Genomic DNA, 26,799 nt, shown 5'->3' with positions numbered 1-26,799 from the left:
TCCGCGTCTCGACGTTTGTAATTATATATATATATATATAAGCATGCATTATAAAGTGTATATATGATGACCTAAAATGTTGAACATGTAATTGAATGTATACATTTTATTGAGAACACATGAACTATTTTGAAATGTTTTTTTATTTAAATATTGTTTTATATAATATACATGATATTAATGTCTGGTGGAAATCATGCAGCGACCGCCGGATGTCGTATGCGCTGCATATACGGGTGGTACATTGTTGTAGTTTTCGTCAATTTTGTACACTTGAATTTTCTTAATTTCGTGTCCTTGTAATCTAATTTCGTATGCTTTAGCATGACTATTTAAACCTAGTGTATCACAAATCTTATACGTGAAATAAACGCTATTATTATTATAAGATATTATTACGGATACAATTGTTGCAAATACTGGATTATCGTCATCGTTTATGCCTAAACGTATATTGTAATTTGATTTATACATTTTTCCATTAATTTGTATCCATGATACTTCGTAATCTTCTTCCGAACAAACTTTTGAGAGTATTTCAGGTTTTAAATAATAAGGCAATCTCCCAATAGTGCGACCTACATTTACCGATGTAGTGAAGCCTTTTTTAGTTAATAATCGATAGCTAAATTGTAATTGCAGTTTTGTGGATAATGTTAACAATAGGTTTCTGCGTGAAGCTACAATTCGGGCATATGTCTTACATATTTTGTGATACGCTTCAAAGCGGATAAAAGATAAATTTTTTAAAGAGCCCATGAGACGAATAATGTTTGGATAATGGATTAAGAAATGATATTTCGGTTTTAGTGTTTTATTAAATAACGTCATATATAACTTATTGTGCTCTTTAATCAATTGCTGTAAATGTGTGATTTCTTTTTCTGAAATAATTCTACTTGTAACTATATTGACAATATCGTATAATGTTTGGTATAAAATCCAGACCTCGTCGTCTTCAGGAATTACGTCACTGACGATCATTCCGAAGTAACAAATTAAATACGACATTTCTGCAGAAGTCGTAATAAGGCAACCTTAATGTGCCTAGAATTTATCGAAGATATTTTATTCCCTTTATCAACATCGGTGTGAATAAAATACTGTAATCTATCATTTAATTGGTCTAATGAAATATATTTCATTTCAATAATGTGGCCAATAATTTCTGCCATGTCATATCTACACACCCCTTCAAAAAGGTCATGCATAATATCGCACGTTAAATTTATCACATTATGAAAATTCGGTATTTGATTAAAAATGCATCGTTCTTTAACGCCACCAGTTAAATTAATCACATCAGCTTCGTAATTTTCTGTATTTCTTAAATAATCGGCACACTCTATATATTGTTGGGAAGTTTCAGTTTTCGATGCACGACATATTCGGCAAAAATACTGTGCTGAAAAACTCTCGGTAAAACCGAGAAGACCGTTTAATCCTAAATTATCACCAAGTAACCCAAACATTGTAAAGTATACGCGATTTTCCTGACCGTTTATGGAAACCAAAATGCCTGTCTCGCTAAGAAATTTTAATTCTTGTATAATTGGATAAAAGCATTTCTCATTTCCAAAATTTGATCGGTCAGAACTATAAATTAATTGACCGAGATGTATATTGTCTAAAGTTGACGAAAATGCGGAAGGTATTGCTGCAACAGAATAATACATTCCACCAACTTTGTGGATACCGGCTGAAGACGACATCGGATTTCCTGTTTCGAAATCATCATAATATACAAACAAGGGGATCAATATTTTATTCTGGAAATTACTTTTTATATTTTTCCAAAGAAAACCGTGAAATAAATTTGAATAATTTCCATCTGTGCAAGAAGATTCTTTCTCAATATAGGCTGTTATAGTTTCGTTTGGCAATTCTAAAAATGACTTCAAAACTTTCCGCATTGGTACGATTTGACCTTCACATTTTGTCATTTTTAAAACACTTTTTCCATTTTCTATTTTATTATTTGACATCTCTCCAATAATAAATGATTCCGGTGATATAAAATGTTTGCATTTTTTCAAATAGCATATTCGGTTATACTCTGTATTCAAATCCCTGAGAAACGATACGTCAAAACAATCCTTAACTTGTACATGAAATTCTATTGGTAACACCTTCTGTACTTTCTGTTTAACTTCCTGTAGGACATCATTTACAGTTTCCGACAATTGATCCGTAATTTTTTGAACCGTAGATTTTGCAATTGATGATTCACTATATAAATTCCCAATAAATTTTAATATCGATTCATGTATGCCAGTCTCGAGTGATTTTGGAGATTCAATAGCATTAGACTGTGCATCCGTACTGCAAGATTGCAAATAGCCAAAAGTTTCGGAAGGGCTATTTGAAACGATATCGTGGTGAGTATTATTTACATTGCTTGTACTGCCGAGATTAAATGTGCATATGCGGACATGTTTTTTTAATGAAGAAACAGTTACGAATTTGCGCATGCATTTTTTATGGATACACGTATATTCATTTTCCATCGGGTGCAAACATTTTATATGACCTAATAACTGTTGGCTCTCCCCGCGAATAATTAGCCCACAAATTTTGCAATCCATAATTTTTTATTATAAGTAATGCTTTATTATTATTATAAGTAAGTATATTATAAGTATATTATAAGTATTATTATAAGTATATTATAAGTATTATTATAAGTATTATAAGTATTATTATAAGTATATTATAAATATTATTATAAGTGCTTTATTAACCGAAATATTTTCATGCTGCTGTTATTCACGTTCCTTATACTTGTTTTTTTAATTTGTTAACTAAATTGCAAATTGACGGTATTTTGTCGTCGAAAGCGGTTTCAATACCATAAACACCCCATTGTAGTAGGTACCACAAGTGGTTACTTTCTAGTGGCTACCGTACGTTGTATGAAATAAACGTTTTGAACGCCACGTCCAGGGCTTTTAACACAGAAGGTATTTCTATAAGTCGTTCATCGATGCACAGATAGACTTTCTCGATAGAAGTTACTTCTGCCCCAACAACTACTACGAATGGCTGAACCGTCTGCCCGAATTGATATAATTTTTCAGTTCTTTGCCGTACAACCTCTTGAATATCTCCGGGAACCTACACATAATAATTTATATTTAAATATTACTATACTTTATGTCATAATATTAATTACAATTCTTTTATAATTAATAAAAATTAACTATATTATTATTAATTACATCATTACTAATGGCGCTATTATACTATTAATGTTACTCTTGAATTGCCAGTATATAATAATTGTTATTGTTTTATTATTGTTATTATAATCGTAATAATTATTATTTTTATTTTTATTACCGTGACAAGTAAAATAATTCCTTCCCTACTTTCAACGGTGGAAGGCTTCCAATAGGTTCTCCTTCCCTGTTTTTTAATGGAAATTTTGTTAGATTTCGGCGGTACTAATGCCGCGAGAAGGGAAATTTGAATAAAATTCTGAGAATCTGCAAATAAAATACAATGCATATAAATAAGTAAATATACATTGCACACAAATATGGGCCCGATCTTATTTAGGTACTAACTCTGAGTTAGGTTTCCATTCTTCAGGACCTCCAAGAGTAATTCATCTGATTGACTAAGATATTTCCTATTTAAAGATAGTACGGCGTTAAAATAATCATTCCACTTGCGTATCAAGAGTTGATCTTGCTCTTTATATTTTTGGCAAAAATCCTGTTCAATCTACGGAATTAATCATTTATGTTTGTATTATATCTTTAAACGTTAAACAGTCCGGTTTTTTTGAATTATATTGCGACCAATGAAACAAAAATTATAAAAGAAACTGTTTTATACGCACTAGCAAGTAACTGTTCTCCGTTAATAGAATTGGCCATTCTTCTAACAGGTCATGAAGAGTTTTCTTGTTCATGCAATTTACCAGTCGCAATGTATACGAAGTATTCCAATGGTTTATGACGTCAGCCCACGGTGCTCTATTGTGGATTAGCCATAATTTACTGTTTTCTGAAAATTGTTAAAGACACATAAAAGTAATATACATAAAAACCACTAACCACTAAAAACATTAATGTATCTGAACATGATGTATCTGTACCCTGATGCGCTTCCGACGACATGCAAGTAGCTGCCTCAGGTATTACGTCGCTTGTTACATTTATTTTCGCTTCTCGTAAAAATGAAATTTTATTCCGGTATTTATCCACCAACTTCCCTTTAGCAACTTTCGATTTTTGGTTTGAAGAATCTCTTTTAGACACAGGAGGAACATAATATGTTTCTTTACATTCTTCCGGAAATACGTGAACGATATTATCAGCAATAGCGTCAAAATCCTCGTTTCGAAGATTTCTGAAAAATTGATGCTCATAAAATAGTTTGAAAAACTTTTAACAAATACATTTTTAGGTTTTCACGTTTTTTAAAGCTAAATATTAGACATTATTATAAGTACAATTTAAAAATATATTTCTTAATTATAAACATTGATTTATACATTATAAGTTTTTGCTTACGTTATGCAGTTGTTCAAAGCATGTGTGACAATGATGTCACATACATAACTTTGACATTTTGTTGATAAGTCCCTCGTGTTGTTATAAATGTTTAGTACCGCTCGTCCCGTTGCATCTTTTTCCAATATTTCTTTTACGTCAAAGTCTACACCCCGGTTTAATTTTCTTTTTTTTGTGACCAGATCTGTGTCTTGTAAATTGAATGTCTCAGCTGATTCCGCGCTTTCTTTATTACGACTCTCAGTAACAACTTTATCGTCCTGCAATAACTGTGGTGGTTCAACAATATTTGTATGTAGTGAATCGGTAATTTGGCTGTGTACATCCAGGTGCACTGCATCAGTATCCGATAAAACGGATCCGTCAGCGTTGACAATTCCGGCGATTACGGGTTCTTCTTGTTGATTTTTGACACTTGGAAATTTAACCTATGAATACATCATAAAAATAGTTACAAATATAATACTATTATTAGAGTAGAATCTAGGGTGTGTCATTTTGGAGCAACTTTTTTTTTTCATTTCACGAATAGCATATATACTTGCAGGAAGGTAAAATAAGATACCTGTTAAATTTTTAGCCCTTAATATTAATATTAACAGGTCGCTCATCGCGATTTTTTATTTTTCATTTAGTAAGATAGAAAAAATTGTATAACTATCTAACAAACAGTAATACAGCATTGCGCCATATAGATTTTCTGTTGTAAATTTACTGCTCTACAAAAAAGATCTCTTATCATTTTTTCATAAATTTAACTGTTCAAAAGATATTCAAAGTTAAAGTTTGATAAATTTTATAAAACTTGTTTTTGCTTCTTATGAATTTTGTATCATATCAACTATCAAAAATTATGAAATAATCAATACATATTTTTGTAGAAAATTTAACGATCTACAAAAAAGGTCTCTTATATTTTTTTTATAAATATAACCATTTAGACGATATTAAGGTTTAAAGTAAAGTATAAATGCAAGTATGCTATTCGTGAAATAAAAAAAAAGTTGCTCCAAAATGACACACACTAGTACGACCATATAAAGGCATTTTGTAAATATCAGAAGTACGAAATAGGTATTTGGAAGTGATTTTAGGTTAAATTAGGTCAACATTTCAATAATTGTTTTAAATTTATTTTTACTGTTATTATACGCTTTACGGACAAACGTAAAAAATTTTCTCATCGAAATATTCACATTACTTTTAAAGTCAATAAATCTGCTACACTACGTACAATACTAAGAATATACTTAAACAATAAAAACAAGTTATACCGAAACAACACAGAAGTAAAAAAACAAGCTACAAAACTTGAAGAACTTTGAAATATTGAACAACGATCAAATAGAAGGAAAGAATATGCTTTAATTATACGATAAGAACCATCACCATACATTTGTCATGCTCATATATTTTGATTTGATTTTAAGTCTTAACCCCATGCTGGGAATTAATTCTTTGAAGTCAACGTGGCCGGTAATTATTTCTCCCAGAGTCTTCATGTCGGTTATGTCATTATCTGTAGAATAAAATTAATAACAAAACGTATGTAAGTACAACAAATTTAAACAATGAGGCACTCAAGAAATGTCCCTACTGAAAATAATCAGGTCATGTAACAGGTGATTTAACAGGTGATGTATCAGCTGATAAATCGGTAATGAATCAGGTGAAAAATTCATCTCAGAAATCAGCTGCAAAATCGGATAAACAATTAAATTAAAGTTGATTGAAAAACGTTAATTGCGACATTTGGTACATACGATGATCGAATTCTACGATAATCAAGTCGGTAATTTTAAAAACATTAATGGACAAAGAAAAATTGACCATTTTTCTTATTTAATTATATGGAAACCAAATTATTAAAATGTATTATTCAAAATACATGATAGGTTAAGCATTGGGCAAATTCAAAATTAAATCGAATGAACTTAATAATTAGAAAAATGTGAAATTATTACAGTATGCGAACGTTATTTAGTCAGTTAATAATTGTCTTAAATCAAGAAAGTAATAATTAAATTAATTTCAAGTCGAATAAAAAGATTATTCAAGAAATCAATGAAGAGTAATAATACAAAATAAACAACAAATAAATTGACGGAACGAATAACGAACCATCAAAATTCAAAATAATATATAACGGCAAATCTATAGTTAACAACAAACATTATTTTCAGTAAGGTATCGAGCATTTGCTCTTTCATTTTTTTCCCGAACATTCCAGAGCTTTTCTTTTATTTGTCGCTCTTTCTCTCTCTCTCTCTCTCTCTCTCTCTGAATTGTTTAAAACAATCGGAGCTTTTCAGGTAAAAATAATATAGTGCTTGCACGCTTGCTACGCATTGTGCAAGCACGTGATCCATGTGAGCATGTGATCCAAGTATGCGAGAAGGACGGCTTTTTTCATTGAATCTGGCATAGCTTTCAAAAGCGGAAGGCGAGCGTGCCTAATTTCAATTGAGCCGAATAAAGGTTAATTTACACTATACGGCACGGACCGTCACGTTCCGACAACGACACATACGTTAGACAAGGATACCTATTGTCTCCATCCTTGTCTAACGTACGTGAACGTACGTGTCGTTGTCGGAACGTGACGGTCCGTGCCGTATAGTGTGAATCAACCTTAAAGGTTGATTCAGACACAGCCATGCCGTACCCGTACCGTATCACGGACAGAAACATTAGACAAGGATTCCTATTGTCTCCATCCTTGTCTAATGTGTCTCCCCCCTTGTCTAATGTTAACGATACGGATATTATACGGTACTGGTACGGCACGGTTGTGTCTGAATCGACCCTAAAGGTCCTTGCACAATGCGAGAGAATAGCAACAAGAATAACGATAGAAATGTTCAACCAATCAAAAACTGCGGAAAATATCTGCGAACCAATCAGGAGCTGTGAAATCAATATTTATATTTATTCTCTTTCGCTATCGCTATTCTCTCGCATTGTGCAAGGACCTTAAGGCATCTCGCACGTGTGCCCACAGATGAAAAAGAAAACGTGTGTCACACAAACTATCTAAAACAAATGCGCGATATATGCGAAAAGGTAACCTGTTTTTTTGTGCGAGAATTGCTAATGCGGCGAGGCACACGCTCAACTGTTCATGCATTGCGTTTTGTACTCACCCTGTAATCTCCTTAAAATGTCCTCTTTGGACGGTGACAATAGATCGCACAAAAAATCTTCCATCATTAGGCTCGAAGCGTCAGTTGCCTTTGCAGGTTAGGTTTTCGCCGGCTTGTATAGGCTCGAGGGAACGGTGCCGGCACGTGCCGGGCTTCCCGACGATCCGCGTCTTGTTCCCCGGAAGACGCGATCCTGACGACGGACGGCTTATCGATCGTCCTGGCGTGCGAATCCGCGCGACACACGTGCACACACATACACACCCGCTACGCGACTCCTCGACCTCGACGACGGAGGGTTACCTTCAACTTCACAAATATTCTCAATCACGATCTCACGGCACTCGCGAAATTCGGTAGATTATGACGCCATGCGTACTCTGCGAAACCGGCGGGAAAAGCAGATCGAGGCGCGCGCCGTGCACTGGCAGGATTACGCGCGAGACTCACGGAACCGAGCACGAAACAAAACAAGATTTCTTATCTATTAAGAAATATAGAGTTGACTCAACAAATCGCATTCGTTTCACTCAAAAGAACGAACTTTATTTGATCCAACATCTCACACATTTGTATGAAATAAATCATGTCAACTATATCGCCGAGTTGACACAAATATGAATGATAAAGTAAATTAGCAATACCAACAAAACGTTCATTTATATTAAATATAATTCGTTTGCTTGAAATAAATATTTTACAAAAGTGTCAACCAAATATATTTAATTGGCATAAAGAAACCTTTTTCTCAGTGTAGTACCGCGAATGTGCGTTGCTTATTGGTGCAAATTTGATCACATATATTTCGCTCTATAAACGTGGGGTTGTAATTCTTTAAAATTTGGCGACTAATATGCCCAATTGTTGTATTGCACAACAGTGACGAACAGCCTAATTTTGGTTCAGTCTTTTCCAATATTTCACATAGAATATTGCACCTTTGCTTATATGTTGATTTGTTGATGCCTTTCTTGTTCACGTACATCACCATTTTAAAGAAATTATTGCATTGATGACTGGCAAGTTCATCAGCGAATTTTTTATAATCAAATGATGCGCACAAGAACAGTTGGAAAAAGCTATCAAAACTGCACGTGTTTTGCAACGTTATCACCACCTGCTTATTTTTTACGCCTTTCAGCTGCACATCTCCGCCATTCTTTATAATGGGTACGTCTATAAATTTTGAATGCAACAGAAGTGCATTCTGTGCATAACTATTTTTCAGATATGTACCTTTCGGCTTATTTGGTTTTTGTGCAGCTGAAATTTGACCACCCCAATCTTCAAAATCTTGTGAGGCGATAATGTCATTCACATTTTCTTGAGTATGGCATTGCAAGCACAAACGCTTCTGACCATAGCCCTCATTTTCACCATCAACAGGCACTGAACAGAAATCCAATGCATGGACAGGCTTTCCACATACCTATAGTAACATATAATACAAATATATCATTCTTACATTTTATCACCTTATATAGGCATAGTACATATATATAAATTTGTACACTAAATGAATTGAGTACATAAAATCCAGTATGAAACTAATGTAACTGATGTCCCTCGCATTGCCTCATACTAAGTTTTTAGTTATTACTTTATATAAAGATACAAATATTATGAACATACAAATAAAAATGTCAATAATGTTTTGATCTTTTACATCAGTAATAATTATGAAACATTTAGGTTAATTAAAAAATACTTTAACTTCATTAAAAATACGTATAATACCAGTGAACAATTTGCGTTTACCTGCCAAAATATTTTGGAGGTTTAAGTAATTTTATTCTCTCATATTTTATTTTATTTTGAGAATATTTCTTTTGATATCATACTAACGAGACAATTTCTTTGGACTAACAAGCCAATTACTCAAAATTTTTTTTGTAAATTAAGGAATGAATTAAAGTATTGTATGAAAAATAATATAAAATAAAAAATAATTTAAGATAAAACTATACAGGCTTTGTAATACTAATTATTATATTTGATTTCTTTATTTATGATACTTGGTTTTTCCAATACTTATATATTGTTTGTTATAAGGTTTTTGGAAGGTGACACTGTCATTTTAAGCAATATTACATATGTAGTTTTAATATATACCGTGCACGTATGAGCGCCTCCAGGTTCGTTTCCTTTTGAGCAAAGAGGGTATGCTGGTAGAGAATTCTTTTCAAAATCTACACATTCGTTTTCAGGCTGACAGTCACCACTGTTATCTGATATTTCTAATACCTCTTTATCAGGCTCGGATAGTAACTAGTTAAAAAGTTAAACAAAAAGTTAAAAAGTTAATAACTTTTAGCTGATTGTCAGGATTGAAACACTTAATTTGTAAGATAATATATAAATACCTTAATTCGGCAGTGATAGACTTCTAAAACATCTTATTACTTTTACGGGCAAAAACATTTTTATATTAATTTTGAAAGCTAGTATGAAGAACCTACTGTGGTGGTTGATTTTCACCTAAGGGGGGGGAGAGCACTTAACTCGCGAGTAGTATATCTTAAAAGCACCTAATTTACGCGTAGTTAATGCGTATTTTATAAATTTTTTATTATTATTATTTAAAGTACTTCTCTCTTGGCGTCACCAGCCCCAGGGGTGGATTTTCGCTTAAGGGAGGAAGCACTTCATTCGCGAGTAGCATATCTTAAAAGCACCTAATTTACGCGTAGTTAATGTGTATTTTATAAGTTTTTTGTATCATTATTGAAAGTACTTCTCTCTTGGCGTCACCAACCTCAGGGCTGGATTTTCGCCTAAGGGGGGAAACACTTAATTCGCGGGTAGTATATCTTAAAAGCACCTAATTTACGTGTAGTTAATGCGTATTTTATAAATTTTTTGTATTATTATTTAAAGTACTTCTCTCTTGGCGTCACCAGCCCCAGGGGTGGATTTTCGCCTAAGGGGGGAAGCACTTAATTCTCTGCTAGTATATTTATAAAGCACTTAATTTATACTTATTTTCTGTGTATCAATTAGTGTTTTATTTCAATTATTTATAGCACTTTTCTCTTGATTCCAATACTGTCAAGGACTGTTTTTGGGCGAAGGGGTGGAGATCGCGTAGGGGTGGAGATACGTCACCGCGAGTTTTGTCGTTTGAAAGTACCTAAAAAGCGCCTAATTATTCAACCCTTTTTATTTATTTTGGTCTCTTGTTTCAATGATATTCGTTGGGTGTGCTGCTAGCTTACGTCAAGCTGGCAGTACAACCTTATAATTTAAATTTCCAGAAAATAAGAAGAGCACCTAATTTTTAAATAGAGCACCTAATTAGCACCTAAAAAGCACCTAATTCTCATGCTGTTGTTTTTCTTTTTTAACAACTTTGTTCTGCTAGCTTGATAGACGTGTTTTTATGTGGTACGTTGCGTAAGCTGACATTACAGATATATCCGGTAAGATCTTAATTTATTGATTTATGTTGCGTTAAGTTTGTGATATGATTTGCTATTTAATTGTTTCGATTTTATAGATTCAAACATTGTACTGAAGAGGACTAGTTATTAAACAGTCAAAACGTTTACTCTATTTACATTTGTATTTATTTTTTATTAATGCACAATACTCTGCACAAAGCTTTGCCTGAAGCTCTGCCTGAAGCTCTTTGTGTCTAAATTGGAATTATTATTCTTTAGGAGCCTTGAACTTTGTATTTATTTTCTAATTTTAAAATTTAATAATAACACAAAATTATTTCCTGAAGCAATAAAAAAATCACATTAATTCAAACTATTTTATCTAGTCGGTCACTATTTTGACACATACGTTTTTTACTACATATTAGTAACCACCACAATTATTTTATTTTTAAATAGCAATGTAATACATTTGCATTTACTGTTAACTTCTTCTACGTCCAAATAACATAAGTGATCTCTTTTATCATTATTTTTGATTAAATATATAATTTAAATCCAATCATTAATTGACGCATGTGCATCATGAATTTTGCGTATCTTAAAAGCCAACGTTACACTGGCGCCTTGAATGACATGTGCTCGCATTAGATATGCTTAAACTAGTAAAATAAAAGAAAAAATTGATAAAAACTCATATATACATTACTATTCTAAATTAGTTATACAGTACTATTCTGAAATTAGAACGTTAAAAGTTAATACTGGTGATATACAATGCAAAATTTTCTTGCAATTTTAATAAAATATATGCTTAGTCATTAACTAAGACATGGTTATTAATTGGAACATTCACCTTAAACTTATAATCATGCCTCGTACATATTCTAATAGTGAATATGCTGATGATATATTTATATGGGTTTTGTGATGGAAATGTTAACGCTGCCCATCGTATGCCGCGCAATTTCCAAACAGAAGATTGCCGTATAAATCAATATTCTCTTTAACATTTCAACAACTGAAGGAAACTGAGTCATTTAACATAGTTCCCCGGACCGATGGAGTTTTTGCATCACTGCAAAATGAAGGAAGAACAGCCATGATATTGCAGCATTTCGATCAAAATCCATCAACAAATACCCAAAGATCTGGTTCTGCGTTTAGAATTGCACCCACAGTGACATGGAAGACACTTAAAGCCAATGGATATTATCCATACCAACACTTCAACATGTCCAGCATTTATTACCGATTGATATGCGCAAAAGAGCATTTTGCGATTGGTTTTTAATCAAACGGATAACGATCCACAATTTTCACAAAACATTTTGTGGACAAATGAGGCCATATTTACCAGGTAAGGTATTCTCAATCAAAGAAATAGTCATGTTTGTTCACATGAGAATTTTCGAGCAATTCATGAACACCATGCATTTCTAACACGATTTTTAATGTAATGTATGGTTAGGAATAATGAGCAATATTTTAATTGGATTCTATTTTCTACCCCATTTGTTTGTTTTGAGATCCTGAATTCATATTTTAAGTAAGCTATTTAACCCGGGAACACCGTGTATAATACTGGTCGAATAGTATTCCTATTGTTAAATATCCAATGATAATTAATATACTATTGATTGAATGATATTCTTATTGGAGTATCCACTGATAAACTATTTTACCGCTGACAGGAGAATTTTTCTATTAAATACCTCAAAATAATAAAACCATTTGTTGTGGTTAATGATAGTATTATTGAGTCCATATAATTTTATTAGTCCAAATGATTTCACTAATCTAAATGATAATATCACTGGCACTTTTCACGAAGAGCGTAACCGTTGATAAAACATGGATTCACTATACACTAGAAGACAAAGGAACAGTCAAAACAATGGACTTCACCCGACAAACGTGCTCTGAAGAAGGCCAAGACGTCCTGTTGGCCGGAAAAGTGATGATCACTGTTTTTTTTTTTGCGCAAGGCGTTATCTTCATTGATTATTTGAAAAAAGAAAAAACTTATTACAGAGCAGTACTATGCTGATTTATTGGGTCGTTTCGATGTTGAATTGAAAAAAATGGCCTTATTTGGCGAAAACAATGGTGCACTACAACAATGCACCGGCGTAGTCGCCACAGCCAAATTAATCGAATTGCGTTACTAATTGCTGTCACATCCACAATACTCTACGCATTTGGCCTCCTGTGACTTCTTGTTTTCAAACTTGAAAAAATGGCTCAGTGGAAAGAAATTCACATCAAATGAAGAAATCATTGTTGAAATAGAGGCCTACTTTGCAAAGTTCAACAAATTGTATTTTTCGGAGGGGTTAAAAAATTGCAGGGGCGTTAGGACAAGTGTATCCTTCTAAAAAGCAATTACGTTTAAAAATTAAAAAAAAATTTTGTAAAAAAACTTGCGTTTTCATTATTAATACAGGTACTTATGGATTTGCCCTCGTATAACGGGTAATCCATATGCTATCAAAATGTTGGAATAAGATTATAGACCACGGCGATTTTACCATTAATTAATAAAGAATGCCATTGATTAATAAAAAAGTTTTGATTGCCAAATTACTGTTTGAATTTTAATAATAAATCGGATACAAAATTTTCATACTTATCAAATAATTTTAATCCAAATTATCAAGCTGATTTATAAAATTGAATTTAGTTAGTTTAATCGTTATTGAGAAGAAATCCGATAATTTCAAATATTTGCAACTCATTGGCTTGCGTATAATACACAAAGCACTCTCACGCTATGCGTTTATTTAGCGCGAGCTACTCTACTGTGTTTCTTAATTAATATAATCCTTAATGATATAATTTTTATTAATAAAACAATTTAAAATTAGTAATAATAAATCATATGGAACTAAGCAAATTAAAACACAAGATATTAGAAAGCCTATGTCAGTTATAACGGTTCTTAGTGCCGAATAATAATTTTTAATTTTTACAATCTCTAATTTATTCCACCCAAAGTTATCGTTTTCCCAATAAAACTCTTTACAGTTTTTCTGGGGAGAGAAGATCTTATATATGCTTCTAAAGCATTAATATTACATATTCCAGCTTTATGATTGTGTTTTAAGTCCGACGAATATGCGGCGCGCAGTTTGAATAATTAGAAATAAAAGTTGTAAAAATTAGAAATTATTTGGCACTAAAAACCACTATGACTGACATTGACTTTCTAATATCTTAAATTTAAAATTATTTATTTAAAACTATTTAAAATTATTGTGAAAGAGAGAGGATGGAGAGAAAAATGAGTTTGGCTTATTCTAAAGCACACAAGAATTTTGGACAAAAAGATTAAACCAATCAGCTATTTCGGAGAAATTAATCACGGTAATAACACTTTATTGCTTATCATACAATTGCTCAGAATTACGACGATTGCACTTTTGACACTAAAGGGTTAAAGTAGAATTGATGCCCGATTCATTTATGACTAATAATTTTGGTTTCTTATTAAACACTTTGAAAAACAAGTGGTTTATGAACTTAACCTCATGCACGATTCCCCATGATGTTCAATGCCTCTTGCAACTAGGTGACAATTTTTCTCTCTCATTACAAAATGTGGGGCAAGGGACTATTGAATTTATTAAAAACATTAAAAGCAACTTATACAAATTTGCCCTTGAAGATCAATTGAACATTAGAAACCGCATGATTCCCATTATCAAAAGTCTCCAACACCAAAGACCTTTGAAGGACAACACGGAGTTGGAAATTAATAGATTGGTCAAGTCATGCAAATTATTTGTTAAAGATAACCCAAACATCATTTTCACTTGCGCTGACAAGAGTAACGTTACTGTAGCTTTGGATCAGAATGATTATATTAACAAGATCACGGAAATGCTGCGCGATGAAAACACACAGTTATCAGAAAGGATTCAAGTAACAAAATAATCAAAAATCTAAACATTCTGCTGTCAAAATGGAAGAAAAAAGAATTTAAATGTTTGAACACGTACAAAAAATTGTATTGCAGCGACAGCATCGAGAGCCTATGAGTTTCCCAAAATTCACAAGCCAAGTTACCCTTTCAGATTAATTGTTTTATCTATTGACAGTCCACTGTATTCTTTGGCTTCGTTTTTACATAAATTGATTTCTAATGTACGGAATACCTTTAGTCACATTGAGAACAATTTTGAACTTATTAACAAGTTGAGGAACACTACTACTGATGCAGATCATGTTCTAATTTCACTCGACGTTGTCTTTTTATTCACTAACATTCCTATTGACATGACTGTCAATATGTATTGAAACGCTGGAATAACATTTCTGAAAAATGCAATATAGCTAAGGAAGAATTTATAGAGGCTTTGAAAATGGTTTTAGATTTCACTTACTTTTTATTTAACAATGTTTTCTATAAACAGAATTTTGGGACACCCATTTGGCTCACCCCTCTTACCGATTACTGCGGAGCTTATCATGCGAGATTTGGAGAAGTGGACATTAGAAAGAGTGGGCTTTGTTCCTCCTTTTTACTTAAGATACATGAATGACATAGCCATGACAATGCCACGCCTCTCAGAAGAGTTTGTTTTAAATAATTTTAACGCCTTCTATCCGAGATTACAAATCACTTTAAAAAAGGGTGGGGTTAAATTCCTCGATGTAACGCTAATAAAAAGTCACACAAAGTTAATTTTCAATTGATATCACAAGCCCACTTTCTCTGAAAGATATATCAATTTTCTATCATAGCACCCACTTTCTCAAAAGAGAAGTACAATCATAGGCATGATGGATAGGGCCTTTTTATCACACCTTAAATTTCAACAAGATAATTTAAGATTGGTCATTGAGGTTTTGTTTGATAATGATTATTCCAACGGTTTCATTTTTAATACTATGAATTTTAGATTTGAGTACCTTTTCAAAAAATATAAACAGCAAAAATCAACTCCGATTGATAATAACGGAAATGTCATTGAAAAAAGTATTAGCTGCTTTACTGTACCATATATACATTCGGTATCACATAAGTTTAAGAACATTACAAAGGATCTTGATACAAAATTGTCTGTACTTCAGTCTCAATAAACTAGAGACAGTTATCAAAGCGCAAAAGGACAGTCTTCCTAAATTGTATAATAAAAACGTTGTTTACAAGATTTCATGTAAGGATTGTGAAGCATTGTATGTAGGACAAATGGGCAGACAAGTGAAAACAAGAATTTTGGAACACAAAAATTACATCAAAAAGAGCATCAACACGCAGTCAATCATTACAAAACATAGAATAATTAAAGGCCATGAATTTGATTGGGACAACATCTCAATTCTTGACAAAAAACGATACCTGGGAAAACGCTTAATTTCGGAAATGTTGCCTCTTAAACGCCAAGAGAATGGTCTTAATAGACAAGCAAACACGGAATTTTTGCACCATGCCTATGCTTGTATCCAAGACAGATTGTAATCTTAATCATATACTTAGTCGCCATACCTAGACATATACTTATTCGTTTCATCCGCTTGAACAATTTACTGTTACTTCTCACAATCGAAAAAACTTTGAACAAAATCGATCTTACAAGGCATCGGACTGAACGGTTGAAACTTGGAGGGAAGTTGTGAAGCTGATTTTTATACACTGAAAACCTTGATCAGTATTGATCGGACCGTGCCAGTGAGCAGAACTATTGACGCTTGGGGCAACGCTGCAGATTTAGATTTTTATACATCGAATTTTAACCATATACCAGCATTAACTACTGTATTTTTTGCATCTCCTCCTTTTACATAACAAGTCGTAACTTACGCATAATCAATCTACTTACTGATGCTTGTCATAATTTAATATAGTGTAATCACTTAAATTAACACCTGAATAGGATAGAGTTATTGCATTCGCCATGTAATAAGCTTTCTCCATTAATTTTGTATTTTTGCTGAAGATGACCCAAAATCAGGTCGAAACGTTCTTTATTTTCTGTACTCGATATTAATGTCAGAATAAATTAATTCTATATATATGCACCAACAACCGCGTGGACTCTCATTGCCTATCTTTATTTCGAGTTTAATATTTATGAGCCCTGTCAACTTTATTTTTAAAATTATTATTTTTTTAAATAAAAATTAAAAAAGAATAGAAATAGAAATTTTAAAGATTTTCAATAGTAAAGCGGTGATCACACTAGCAATTGAAAATTGAAGACTGAAGATTAAAGATTGAGTTTTGGCCAAACAAAATAAAAGGAGTTAATATTTCCTTGTTCCAATTAGTCAAATTTCAATTGCTAATCGTCAATTACAATCGGCAATTGCTAGTGTGATCATCGCTTAACAATGACTACGTTTACATGACTCAATAAACGCTCAAATTATAACATTAGTGTTAATAATTGTTGACATTACATGTCGTGTAAACGCTATTTTACAACGTAGTTAGTATATCCATTTAATAACTATTAAACCTATTGTACTAAGAGGCTTAATAAGTTGTATAAAAGGGAAGATTTGAATTTTCATTATTTGCTATTTCTTTATTGAACCAAAAAATACATTTCGATCGTCATTTAACCCTTAAACACGTAAGTGGGTATGAGAGACTCCATATAAAGTTTTGAACGCTTGCTATATGAAGACGGAATAAGATAGGAGGTTCGGACCAAAACGTAAAAAAAGTTTGAAATCTCCTCTTTCGATTGATATGGTTCATCAACTTTTTTGATCAATTAGGATCCGAACGGCACGGCAGCAAAGTTTTGTTAGGGTCAATGCGACCTATATAGCGTGTAAGTAAAACTTTTTTGAGAGTATTTTACATAAAAAAGCTGGATAAAATACGTTCGAACAGGTCGGTTTGCGGATGTTACTCGCATATACTTTATCTAAAGTTGGAATACTATAAAATGCTGTAGAAAAGGGAATTTTTCCGAAATATATCATGAAACGCATCAATTTTTAATTTTAGACACGATTTAATCAAAAATACCTCATATTCGCCTTGTTAAATAAGTACATTTTTTAATAAAAATGACAATAATATAATTTTTTAATGAATCTTTAGCTTTAAAACGCCGTATTGTAAAGTTCTTCAAAGTTTTTTGTTGCAAAGATATGATTTTTTTTTTTTTATGGATTTTTAGATGCCCAAAAATACCTCATAATCTCCATTTTACATATTTATATTTTTTAAAAGGATTGACTTTGCCAAATTTTATTTTGAAAATGTGACTTTTTAGCTTTAAAACGCCGTATTCGAAAGTTCTTAAATGTTTTTTGTTGCAAAGATTTTTGAAGGAAAAGTGGATTTTTAACCAATTTCTCATTTTTGCTTAATGGTTTTGCTTTGACTTGACAATAAATTAGTTTTTGGCAATGCCGATTGTGTAGTCACTCTTGAGATTTTAAACTTTTGTTTAAAAAAAAAATCGTAGAAAAATATTGATTTTAATCAAAGTTATAGTGTCTCAAAGTTGAAAAAGTCTCCCAGACTCAAAAATGTGTTTCCGTATTTTACAGGATCGGTGTGTTTAAGAGTTAGGACTCAGCCAGGATCAGCCATGCATACACAGAATATATTACATTAGCCAGCACGCTCATTGGCTGTCTCGTACGCATTTCTCTTAGCGCTCATTTGCGCCTCGACTAGTGCACCAATCTCAGACGCTCTATCGGAATGTTGAAGGCGGACACGCACTAAACATCCTTAACAATAACTTTGTCATAAAATAGCATTTACACGGCAATTAATCTTAAAAGTCATTAATATCAATATATCATGTCTTCGGCATAAATTGAGAAGTGTAAACGTAGTCAATGTCATAATTTAAATACAAAGAATTAAAAATGCTAATAAAAGACTGTTGGCCACAGGATAGTGTATATATAATTTTATTAATCTGAATAAATATAAATTAAAGATGTTTTGATCCTAATTCTGGATAATCTTCAGTGTACTAAAATACATAAATATAAATGGAATAACAATATAGGCTTTCAATAATTACAAGTTAACAAGTTTGTCATGATGAATGGAAAGCAGTGCTTCCTTATTTGAATAAAATTTACATATTTACAAATTAGCAAAGGATATTCTATTTCTTCTACTAGTTTATCGTTAGATTGTGTTGCGCACTTTCTGCTCGCTTTTGACTACCAATCTAATGTCAAGTTTTGTTAGCAAGGTTTACTCGATTTCTCCTATTAATTTATTAACATAAAATGTCAAAATGTAAGTAGAATGCGACCTCAGATAAGCAGAAATCTACCAATCTGTCAACATACTGCTAACATTTTATCAATTAAATATATTGCAGAATCCCTTTGGAATTGCTGTAAATGTAAAAGCTTAAAATTAAAAAAAAAAAAAAGATTTTCTGAAATCTTTTTAAAATCTTTTTGAAGACTTTTCTCAAATTGGTGCTATATAAGATTAAACTGAGAGACCGTGATTACACAAAAGTCAAAGATATCGATTTAGTCTGGGTAGGGTATGTAGGCGGTAGTCCGCAGTGCCATTTTTCTCAGTGCCGGATTTAAACTTGTGTGATCCCACATTATATCACAAAAAGATCTTTTTTTTGCATCCCCATTGATTAATATTGAACAAAACAATTTATAGTAATAAAAAAAATGCCATTTGCCATTATTGGCAAATAAATTATTTATAAAAAGTTATTAAAAAGGTAATCAATTAATAACTGTCGAAAATAATAATTAAAATTATATAAAAAATTATCGTTTTTATTTGTATTAACTAAGGTACCCGAGCCGAATAAGGTTCACCTAACTTATTTTATTTTTTATAAATTTTATTTACAAAGATATTGAAACAAACTAAATGAGAATAAAATGTTTATTTCAACTACTTGCCAAAATAAAATTATCATCTGTACAAAACATTTTTCAATAAACAAAAAAGAAATGTTTTTAAACTCTGATATTGAGCCTATTAAATTTTTGTGTTTTTAATAAGGCTAGAATTAAAAATAAAATGAAAATAACAAAGGAATTAAACATATTTCCCAACTTACTGTTAAAATAATTATTAATCACAAATACAAAATCCTTTGTATTTGTGATTAATAATTATTTTAACTAAATAAATCCATTTTAAATGATAAAAAAATTAATCCATTTTAATAGATCTTAATCTATTTTACTGAAAAACATCACAATTATTTTTAATTTTATTTTTAATCTATAATTAATATTTTAACTTTAAGAAATTCTGGCTATTTTAGTGTAATTTTAGCTTATGGAAAGTTAGCGTCATTAAAAATCATTATTCTCTGTTGCAAGCTACATACATAATAAACAAATGACAATGGCTATAACAATAAATGTATAAGTGGACCTTATTTAATAATACATTATTTATAAAAAAGTATACTTATTCCAAAAAATCGATATATATATATATATATATATATATATATATATATATAAATTTGTTTCTTTTACAATTACAAAGTTAAATAATATTATAATATGTTGTAATAAATCATAAAATAATGTATACTTATTACATTTACAACATATTTTTATAAAAACGGCTGATTTCTTTACTTTGTTACAAGCTTTTGTTGTACTGAATAAATGTGTTGCTAACGATATTATTTCCTTAATTTTTCTTTATCTACTTCTTATGACACATCTTTTAAACATATATTTTAAACATAAAGCGCATTTTTATATGATAAATTTAAAAAGTGAGTGTTATTTAGTATTGGGCCTTATTCGGCTCAAGTACCTCTCATACGATAGAGTTCTGTATACTCGCAATAATATTTAAAAAATTCCTTTTTATATTTTTTTAGGAAAGTCTCTTACATTATCATACAATATTTAAAAATAATTTGTTATAGGCAAACATTTACATATCAGATTTTAATATTTTTGGCATTTTTATTTGCGCCAATATTTACGTAAACTTTTATTGCGCAAACATGAAAAAATTAAAAATCTAAATTGTACACAATTAATAAAAAAATTTCAATAAAATTTTGATGAAATTTTGATAAATTTAACTTTCTATTAAATTTTACGAAATTTTAATAAATATACAAAAAAATTTTAATTATATTTTATTAGAAAAATTATTTTCTATGTCTAACAAAAAAATAATATTCCACCAAAAATTCAATGAAAATTTAGTAAAAAAATTATAAAAGTTTTAATAAAAAATTATTAATAAAAAATTATTTAATAAAAAAATAAAAAAATTTTGTTGAAATTGTAACAAATTTTTTATGAAATCTATATAAATAAACATGTAAATGTTTGTTTGTTCAAAATCTTAAATCTTCAAAAGTTCTTCAATGAATGCTTTGAAATTTTGACACAACGTTGCATTTGAATACGCGCGTGTTTTTATATGAAAATTGTATACCGCACTTTCTCTTTTCTTATTTTTCTATTTAAGCAGACTGAGCTACAAAAACGCGTAGCGGAGCAAAGCTAGTTTTCAATAAAATTGCAACAAGAATTGCAAAATCACAGATATTTTGTAATAAAAAACTAACATTTTATTAAAATTGTATTAAATTTTTAATGAAATAGCAATAAAAAATAGCAAAATTGTTCTATAATAGCAAATTAACAATATTTTATTAAAACTAATACATTTTTGATGAAATTTTGATAAAATTTCCGATCAAAATGTTCAAGATTGTGAATAATATTCAACGAAATATCATTAAAATTTTTTCAAAATTTATCAGTTTTATTTTTTTTTTTTTTTTTTTTTTTACTACGGATGTGCTATTTACCACTAATAATTCAAGGTTACTCCATGATCCTTCATTGTTAATGGAACGAGCATCTGTACTCCGGCACATGCGCATCAGAGGCGCTTCTCGAGGGTGAGTCTACGGTGGAAAATGTATGCAGGTATGCCGCAGACACTCGGGGGATAGACGTAATTCTAACATGCTTGTCGACGAATTACTTACTGTTTGTTGATTTGATCTTGTGTTGTGATTTATTCTTCTGGGCAGCTGGGAATAATTATAACCCTCGTAAGCTTCGCTCGTGTTCCAGTTAAGTGAGAATATAATGTAACATCGCGAGTTAAAACGAGCGTAAGTATTTATCATAAGCGTAAGTATTTTACCGTATGTTTGACCAACGACATGCGTCTTTCTTTCCAGAAGAGTGTATTTCGTACATCTTATATTGTAAAGATTAAAAGCTATAGTAGACGTATAAAATGACGCAAATGTAAGCGATTTATTTCCATACATAAAGTCATACCATCTGGATTCAGCAAATGTAACTCAGCTAATTAGGTCTCCTTTCTCTAATTGTAGTCTTATAATACTTAAAAGAATACGCGTGCGCGTATAAAGACAAGGAGAAAGAAAGAGAGAGGGAGAAAGTGCGTGCGTGCGTGCATGCGTGCGTGCGTGTGTGTGTGTGTGTATGCTTCAATAGTTATTGTTGGGTGAATTTGATGATTTCTCAAACGATGTGCCGTTATTATGTATCAAAAAAGTTTTGCTGCTTTAAGTCCAGGTTCATTGAAAAATGTGGGAATAACGAGATGTGAAGAAAATAACATTTATAATAAAATAAATAGTCATTATTTAACAAATTGTCGAAAACAGCCAACAATTATGGCAGACTTACAAGAAGCACTGGGTTAAATTTAAAATTAAATTTTTAAAACTGATGTAAAAAATGCATAAATTTAAGATTAAGATTATGATAATATACAAAAAGTGGTAAAGCTTCTTAGTAAAAAGAACCTACATGTATATCGCAAGCTTTTTGTGAAATTAGGCTTTTTGAAGTAAGGTTATACCCCAGATAGCAATGCATTCTTTGCACAAAAAGAGAAATACTTGCTAATTACAAGTTTCTCTTCGGTTGCAGTCACGTTGTTATATTGTAGCCGCTAATCCTTTTGTATAAGACTATCTAAGGGCAATAGGAAAGATACTGTTTCTCAGGCAACTGAAGGATAATAGTATATGAAACTTATTAGTATAAAATTTCCAATAACTTGTTATAAATAGTTTTCGACAATTCTTTATTATAATATTTTATTCAAATATAAGGAAATGTGTGTTAACATCATAATTGATTAAAATTATATATTTATATATTTTAATATATTTCAATAAAATATGTATGTTATATCCATATAGCACACAATATTAATAAATATTTATCATAACTTTTTTTATAAATATTATAGAAATATTTTATACATATTTTATATACATGATAGAAAAAGATTATAAAAATATTTATCCAAAATGTTGTTAAAACATTTATTAAATATTTTTTTAAATATTTATGGTAAATAAAAAATAAATATTTACAAAAATATTAACGTAAATATTTATAATAAATAAAAAATATTTTTAGTAATATTTTGTAAACATTTTTATAAATATTTTGTTCATTTATAGTAAATATAAAAAAATTTATTCTGTTTTAATAATATATATTATATGTTAATAATTTAATGATTTTTTGTTTTGACTGCCACATAGAATACAAAATGGTACCTTTGGCTGTGTATTTAATGTACATGTACATGTGATGATACACATGCACACACATAAATAAAATAATTAGTGATATTGTTACATTATTGTTGCGCAGCTTTTTTTTCTTTTTTATGCATATATAAAATCATATGCAATTATAGACGAAATAGATTCCTGAATGAAGAAACCTCAGTCCTAATGAGCAGACCATATTTTTTAAATGTTTTTTAATACAAATTTTTTTGTATTTAATTTAATTATTGTATTATATTAACATATATTTTTTAGTTGCATTCTTATTTAAACAAATAACAAAAATTATTCCAGATGCTATTCCGCATTTGTGAAAACTATAATTTTATACATGTTTATATAAATAATATGCTTTAATTATATATATTTCATTTTTTTGATAAAATATATTGATCTGATCTACCAGTTATATACACATACTAGCACAAAATGTTCATAGGTCATTACGAGGGATCAGTTCGCAGCGATCACAGAGGTCAAGCAACGTTGACCAAAGTCGCGACTTGATGCGTGACCGCTTGAGAACTTCCGAAAAGAATTTCTAAGAATGGAATTTTTTTGCGAAAAATAATAGAGAGAGATATTTTGACCGTTGCTGTATCAAAACAAATTGAACCAGAATGCCTTCTATGGTTGCAGCTAGGTCTTCGTGCTTGTATTGTTTGTGTGATTTTATATACTTTCCTCAAGTTTAATGAACTGCGCGCCGAATTAATTTTCAGTCATAACACAATTCTAAATTGAGCAAGATTAAGTAATATCACGTATTATTAAATATTAACCCTTTTTTCCCCTGAAAATACTATAAAGAAATTATTGCAAAATATCACCTCAGCCAGGGTTCGAACCTGGGACTTCCTGAATCTTCGGTACAGGTGTCTTATCCAACTCGACCGCTGAGGCTGATGATGTTTCTCACATTGAACTTGACGAAAGTATGTAAAATCACACAAACAATACAAGCACGAAGACCTAGCTGCGACCGTAGAAAGCTTTTTGCAAAAATTGTTTTTTAAAATATAAAAATATTGTTTTGCTTATTGGGATTATGATGTGTAATATAATATAATAACTTATTGTAAAAATAGAATAATTATAAAACAGAAGAGGGAAATTGTTGACCTTCGGTTGCGCACAGTTGTTTCTGGCATACATTTCCGGCAAAATCATAAGCAAAAGCGGAAGCCGCTTTCCTTAATAAAAATGGAAACTTAGGCAATGTAAGTTTTATCAAATTGATCGCAACATAAAGGAAACTTGCTATCTGGGACCTTTATGCAACGCCTTTTTGCGAAAACAATAACGATCATTGCAAAGGTAGATGTTTTAAAGTCTCGCTTAAGACTTTTTGCAAAAAAGCTATAATTATCAACATCTTCATTGATTAATAATACGTTCTATAAAAAAGCGAAACGTTTAGCCTTTTTACGTAAAGCCTAAAATTACCAGCCTGAGTGGCATAATGTTTTTTTTTTTTTTTTTTTATTGATGAAGTTCTACTATACTTATCTAATAGAATATCTATTAAATCGTCGTTTTACGTAGAAAGTAAATGCTTGGGCGGGAGGGGGACAAAGCTTCTTCTCCGCAACCTCTCTCCGGAAATTTTTAATCTTACTCCAAATTTTGTCCTGTGACCACAAGCATATAATTATAGAGCAAAATACCGCTGTACCGATATAGCAGCACTTTACCGGTAAAAGAAACATTTTATTCAAGCTGATAACTTTAAACTTTACGCAAAAAGGTTTAACATTTCATTAGCTTTTTCGCAAAACATCTCACAAAAAAATAGTAAATACCTAAATTTTTATAATGATACAAGTATGCGATTAGCTTAGCGTTAAGCTATTGTTCAGGAGACTTGGGTTTGAATTCCGCTAATGCGTTTTCAGAAATTTGTAAAACAATATGTAATTGTAATTAATGAAATTAAATATATGTGAAACAGTGAATATGGATTAAGTTATAAAAATATTTTTTTAAAATACGATTAAAATACGTTAAATTCTGTTAAAGAAAAAAAGAAAGTTTCGTTTTTAAAATTTGTACTGGAAACATTATTGGTGTTTATCATAATTAATAATTATGGATCGATACTAATCTAGTACTGAGAATTAATATAGAAATAAACCTTAACAATCGATCTATAAGGTATGTGTATCGAATTAAGCCACTCACTCGAATTGACGCCACTGTAATTTGTCTTGTGTCTATAATAAAATGCAATTGATTAGAAGTATCTCATTATTGGAAAGTAGTCGTCAAAGTGTATCAAATGACTCCATCAAAATAAGTAAACGCATATAACGTGATTTTTTGTGAAAAGCCATTCTCAAAAACCAACGTCAAAAATTTGTCACTTTTAACTGTTCATGACTAAATTTATTTTTAAATTGTTATTACAACAATGTAACCTGTAAAATGATAAAATAAAATAATTTTAAACTGTAATACAAAATATTAGTTTTGCATGAGTAATATATTTAAGAAATGATAAAATAATAAAGAATCATGTAATTATACATATAATTTTTGTAAAATTTAATAAGAGTTGCCAACACACAGATAAGATGACATCATTTGATTCATATTGGTGGCGTAAATCGGAACAACCTAACATAAAATTCATGTCATTGTAATCCACTTAATTCTTTTATACATAAAAATATTTTTATATATTTTCAATTTTTATATACATTTTCGCTAATTTATAATATTAATTTTAGATAAAATTTATGGTCTTACCAAACATTATTTATTATTTTTTAAATAACGTGTCAAAAATTGGTTTTGCTTAAAGTAGTACAATTCAGTACATTTACTCTATTTATTAGTAGAATCTGTAATAGTTACTGCGAAATCTAGTCATTGAAAAAAGTTTACTGTATAAGTAAATGTACAGTTATTCTAAAAGACTAAAAGTTCAGAGTGAGCAAAAATTCAATGATTACTGTTTTTGAGCTCTTATTGTAATTTATACCTATTAAGACCCAAGTCAGCCTATGTCATATAAGAAAATCCTTGTGTTTCATATTAAGAATCCTGTTTTTTATAATTAATGTAAAATCGACAATTTTGATCAAAAATTTTATATGTAACAAAGTGTAGCTATTATCTATTGATTACTAATTTTTGGCGATAAAACTTAATATATTTTTTATAATTTTGACATAAGAATAAAAATTAAAATAACAAATTAAATAAATTACAATTTAAAAAATAGTAT

The 26,799-nt window shown here is 30.5% G+C and overlaps 3 protein-coding genes across 3 annotated transcripts in view; 1 reads left to right on the top strand and 2 right to left on the bottom strand.

Moving 5' to 3' along the window:
* Positions 1 to 125: 125 nt before the first annotated feature.
* Positions 126 to 8,214, bottom strand: LOC113003960. Its single transcript, XM_039448671.1, has 8 exons — positions 7,664 to 8,214; positions 5,915 to 6,039; positions 4,521 to 4,948; positions 4,103 to 4,356; positions 3,845 to 4,011; positions 3,567 to 3,726; positions 3,340 to 3,485; positions 126 to 3,114 (listed from the first exon to the last, which is right to left on the bottom strand). Exons 1-8 carry the CDS (start codon positions 7,728 to 7,730, stop codon positions 2,899 to 2,901), a joined length of 1,563 nt encoding a protein of 520 aa, XP_039304605.1. The 5' UTR covers positions 7,731 to 8,214; the 3' UTR covers positions 126 to 2,898.
* On the bottom strand, positions 7,689 to 21,901 carry LOC120357646. The gene is made up of 3 exons (XM_039448673.1): positions 21,810 to 21,901; positions 9,776 to 9,931; positions 7,689 to 9,092 (listed from the first exon to the last, which is right to left on the bottom strand). Exons 1-3 carry the CDS (start codon positions 21,882 to 21,884, stop codon positions 8,412 to 8,414), a joined length of 912 nt encoding a protein of 303 aa, XP_039304607.1. The 5' UTR covers positions 21,885 to 21,901; the 3' UTR covers positions 7,689 to 8,411.
* Positions 21,902 to 21,915: 14 nt separating this feature from the next.
* Positions 21,916 to 26,799, top strand: part of LOC105199360 (synaptotagmin-1) — a 197,016-nt gene continuing 192,132 nt past the window's right edge. The window contains exon 1 of the mRNA XM_039448672.1: positions 21,916 to 22,121. The gene's annotated coding sequence lies outside the window, so the exon portion shown is untranslated. The remainder of the gene's footprint in view (positions 22,122 to 26,799) is intronic.

Source organism: Solenopsis invicta, chromosome 4 (assembly GCF_016802725.1).
Source record: "Solenopsis invicta isolate M01_SB chromosome 4, UNIL_Sinv_3.0, whole genome shotgun sequence".
NCBI classification, from domain to species: domain Eukaryota; kingdom Metazoa; phylum Arthropoda; class Insecta; order Hymenoptera; family Formicidae; genus Solenopsis; species Solenopsis invicta.
Note: the sequence above shows the minus strand (reverse complement) of the source record. Positions and strands in the feature narration are given on the sequence as shown.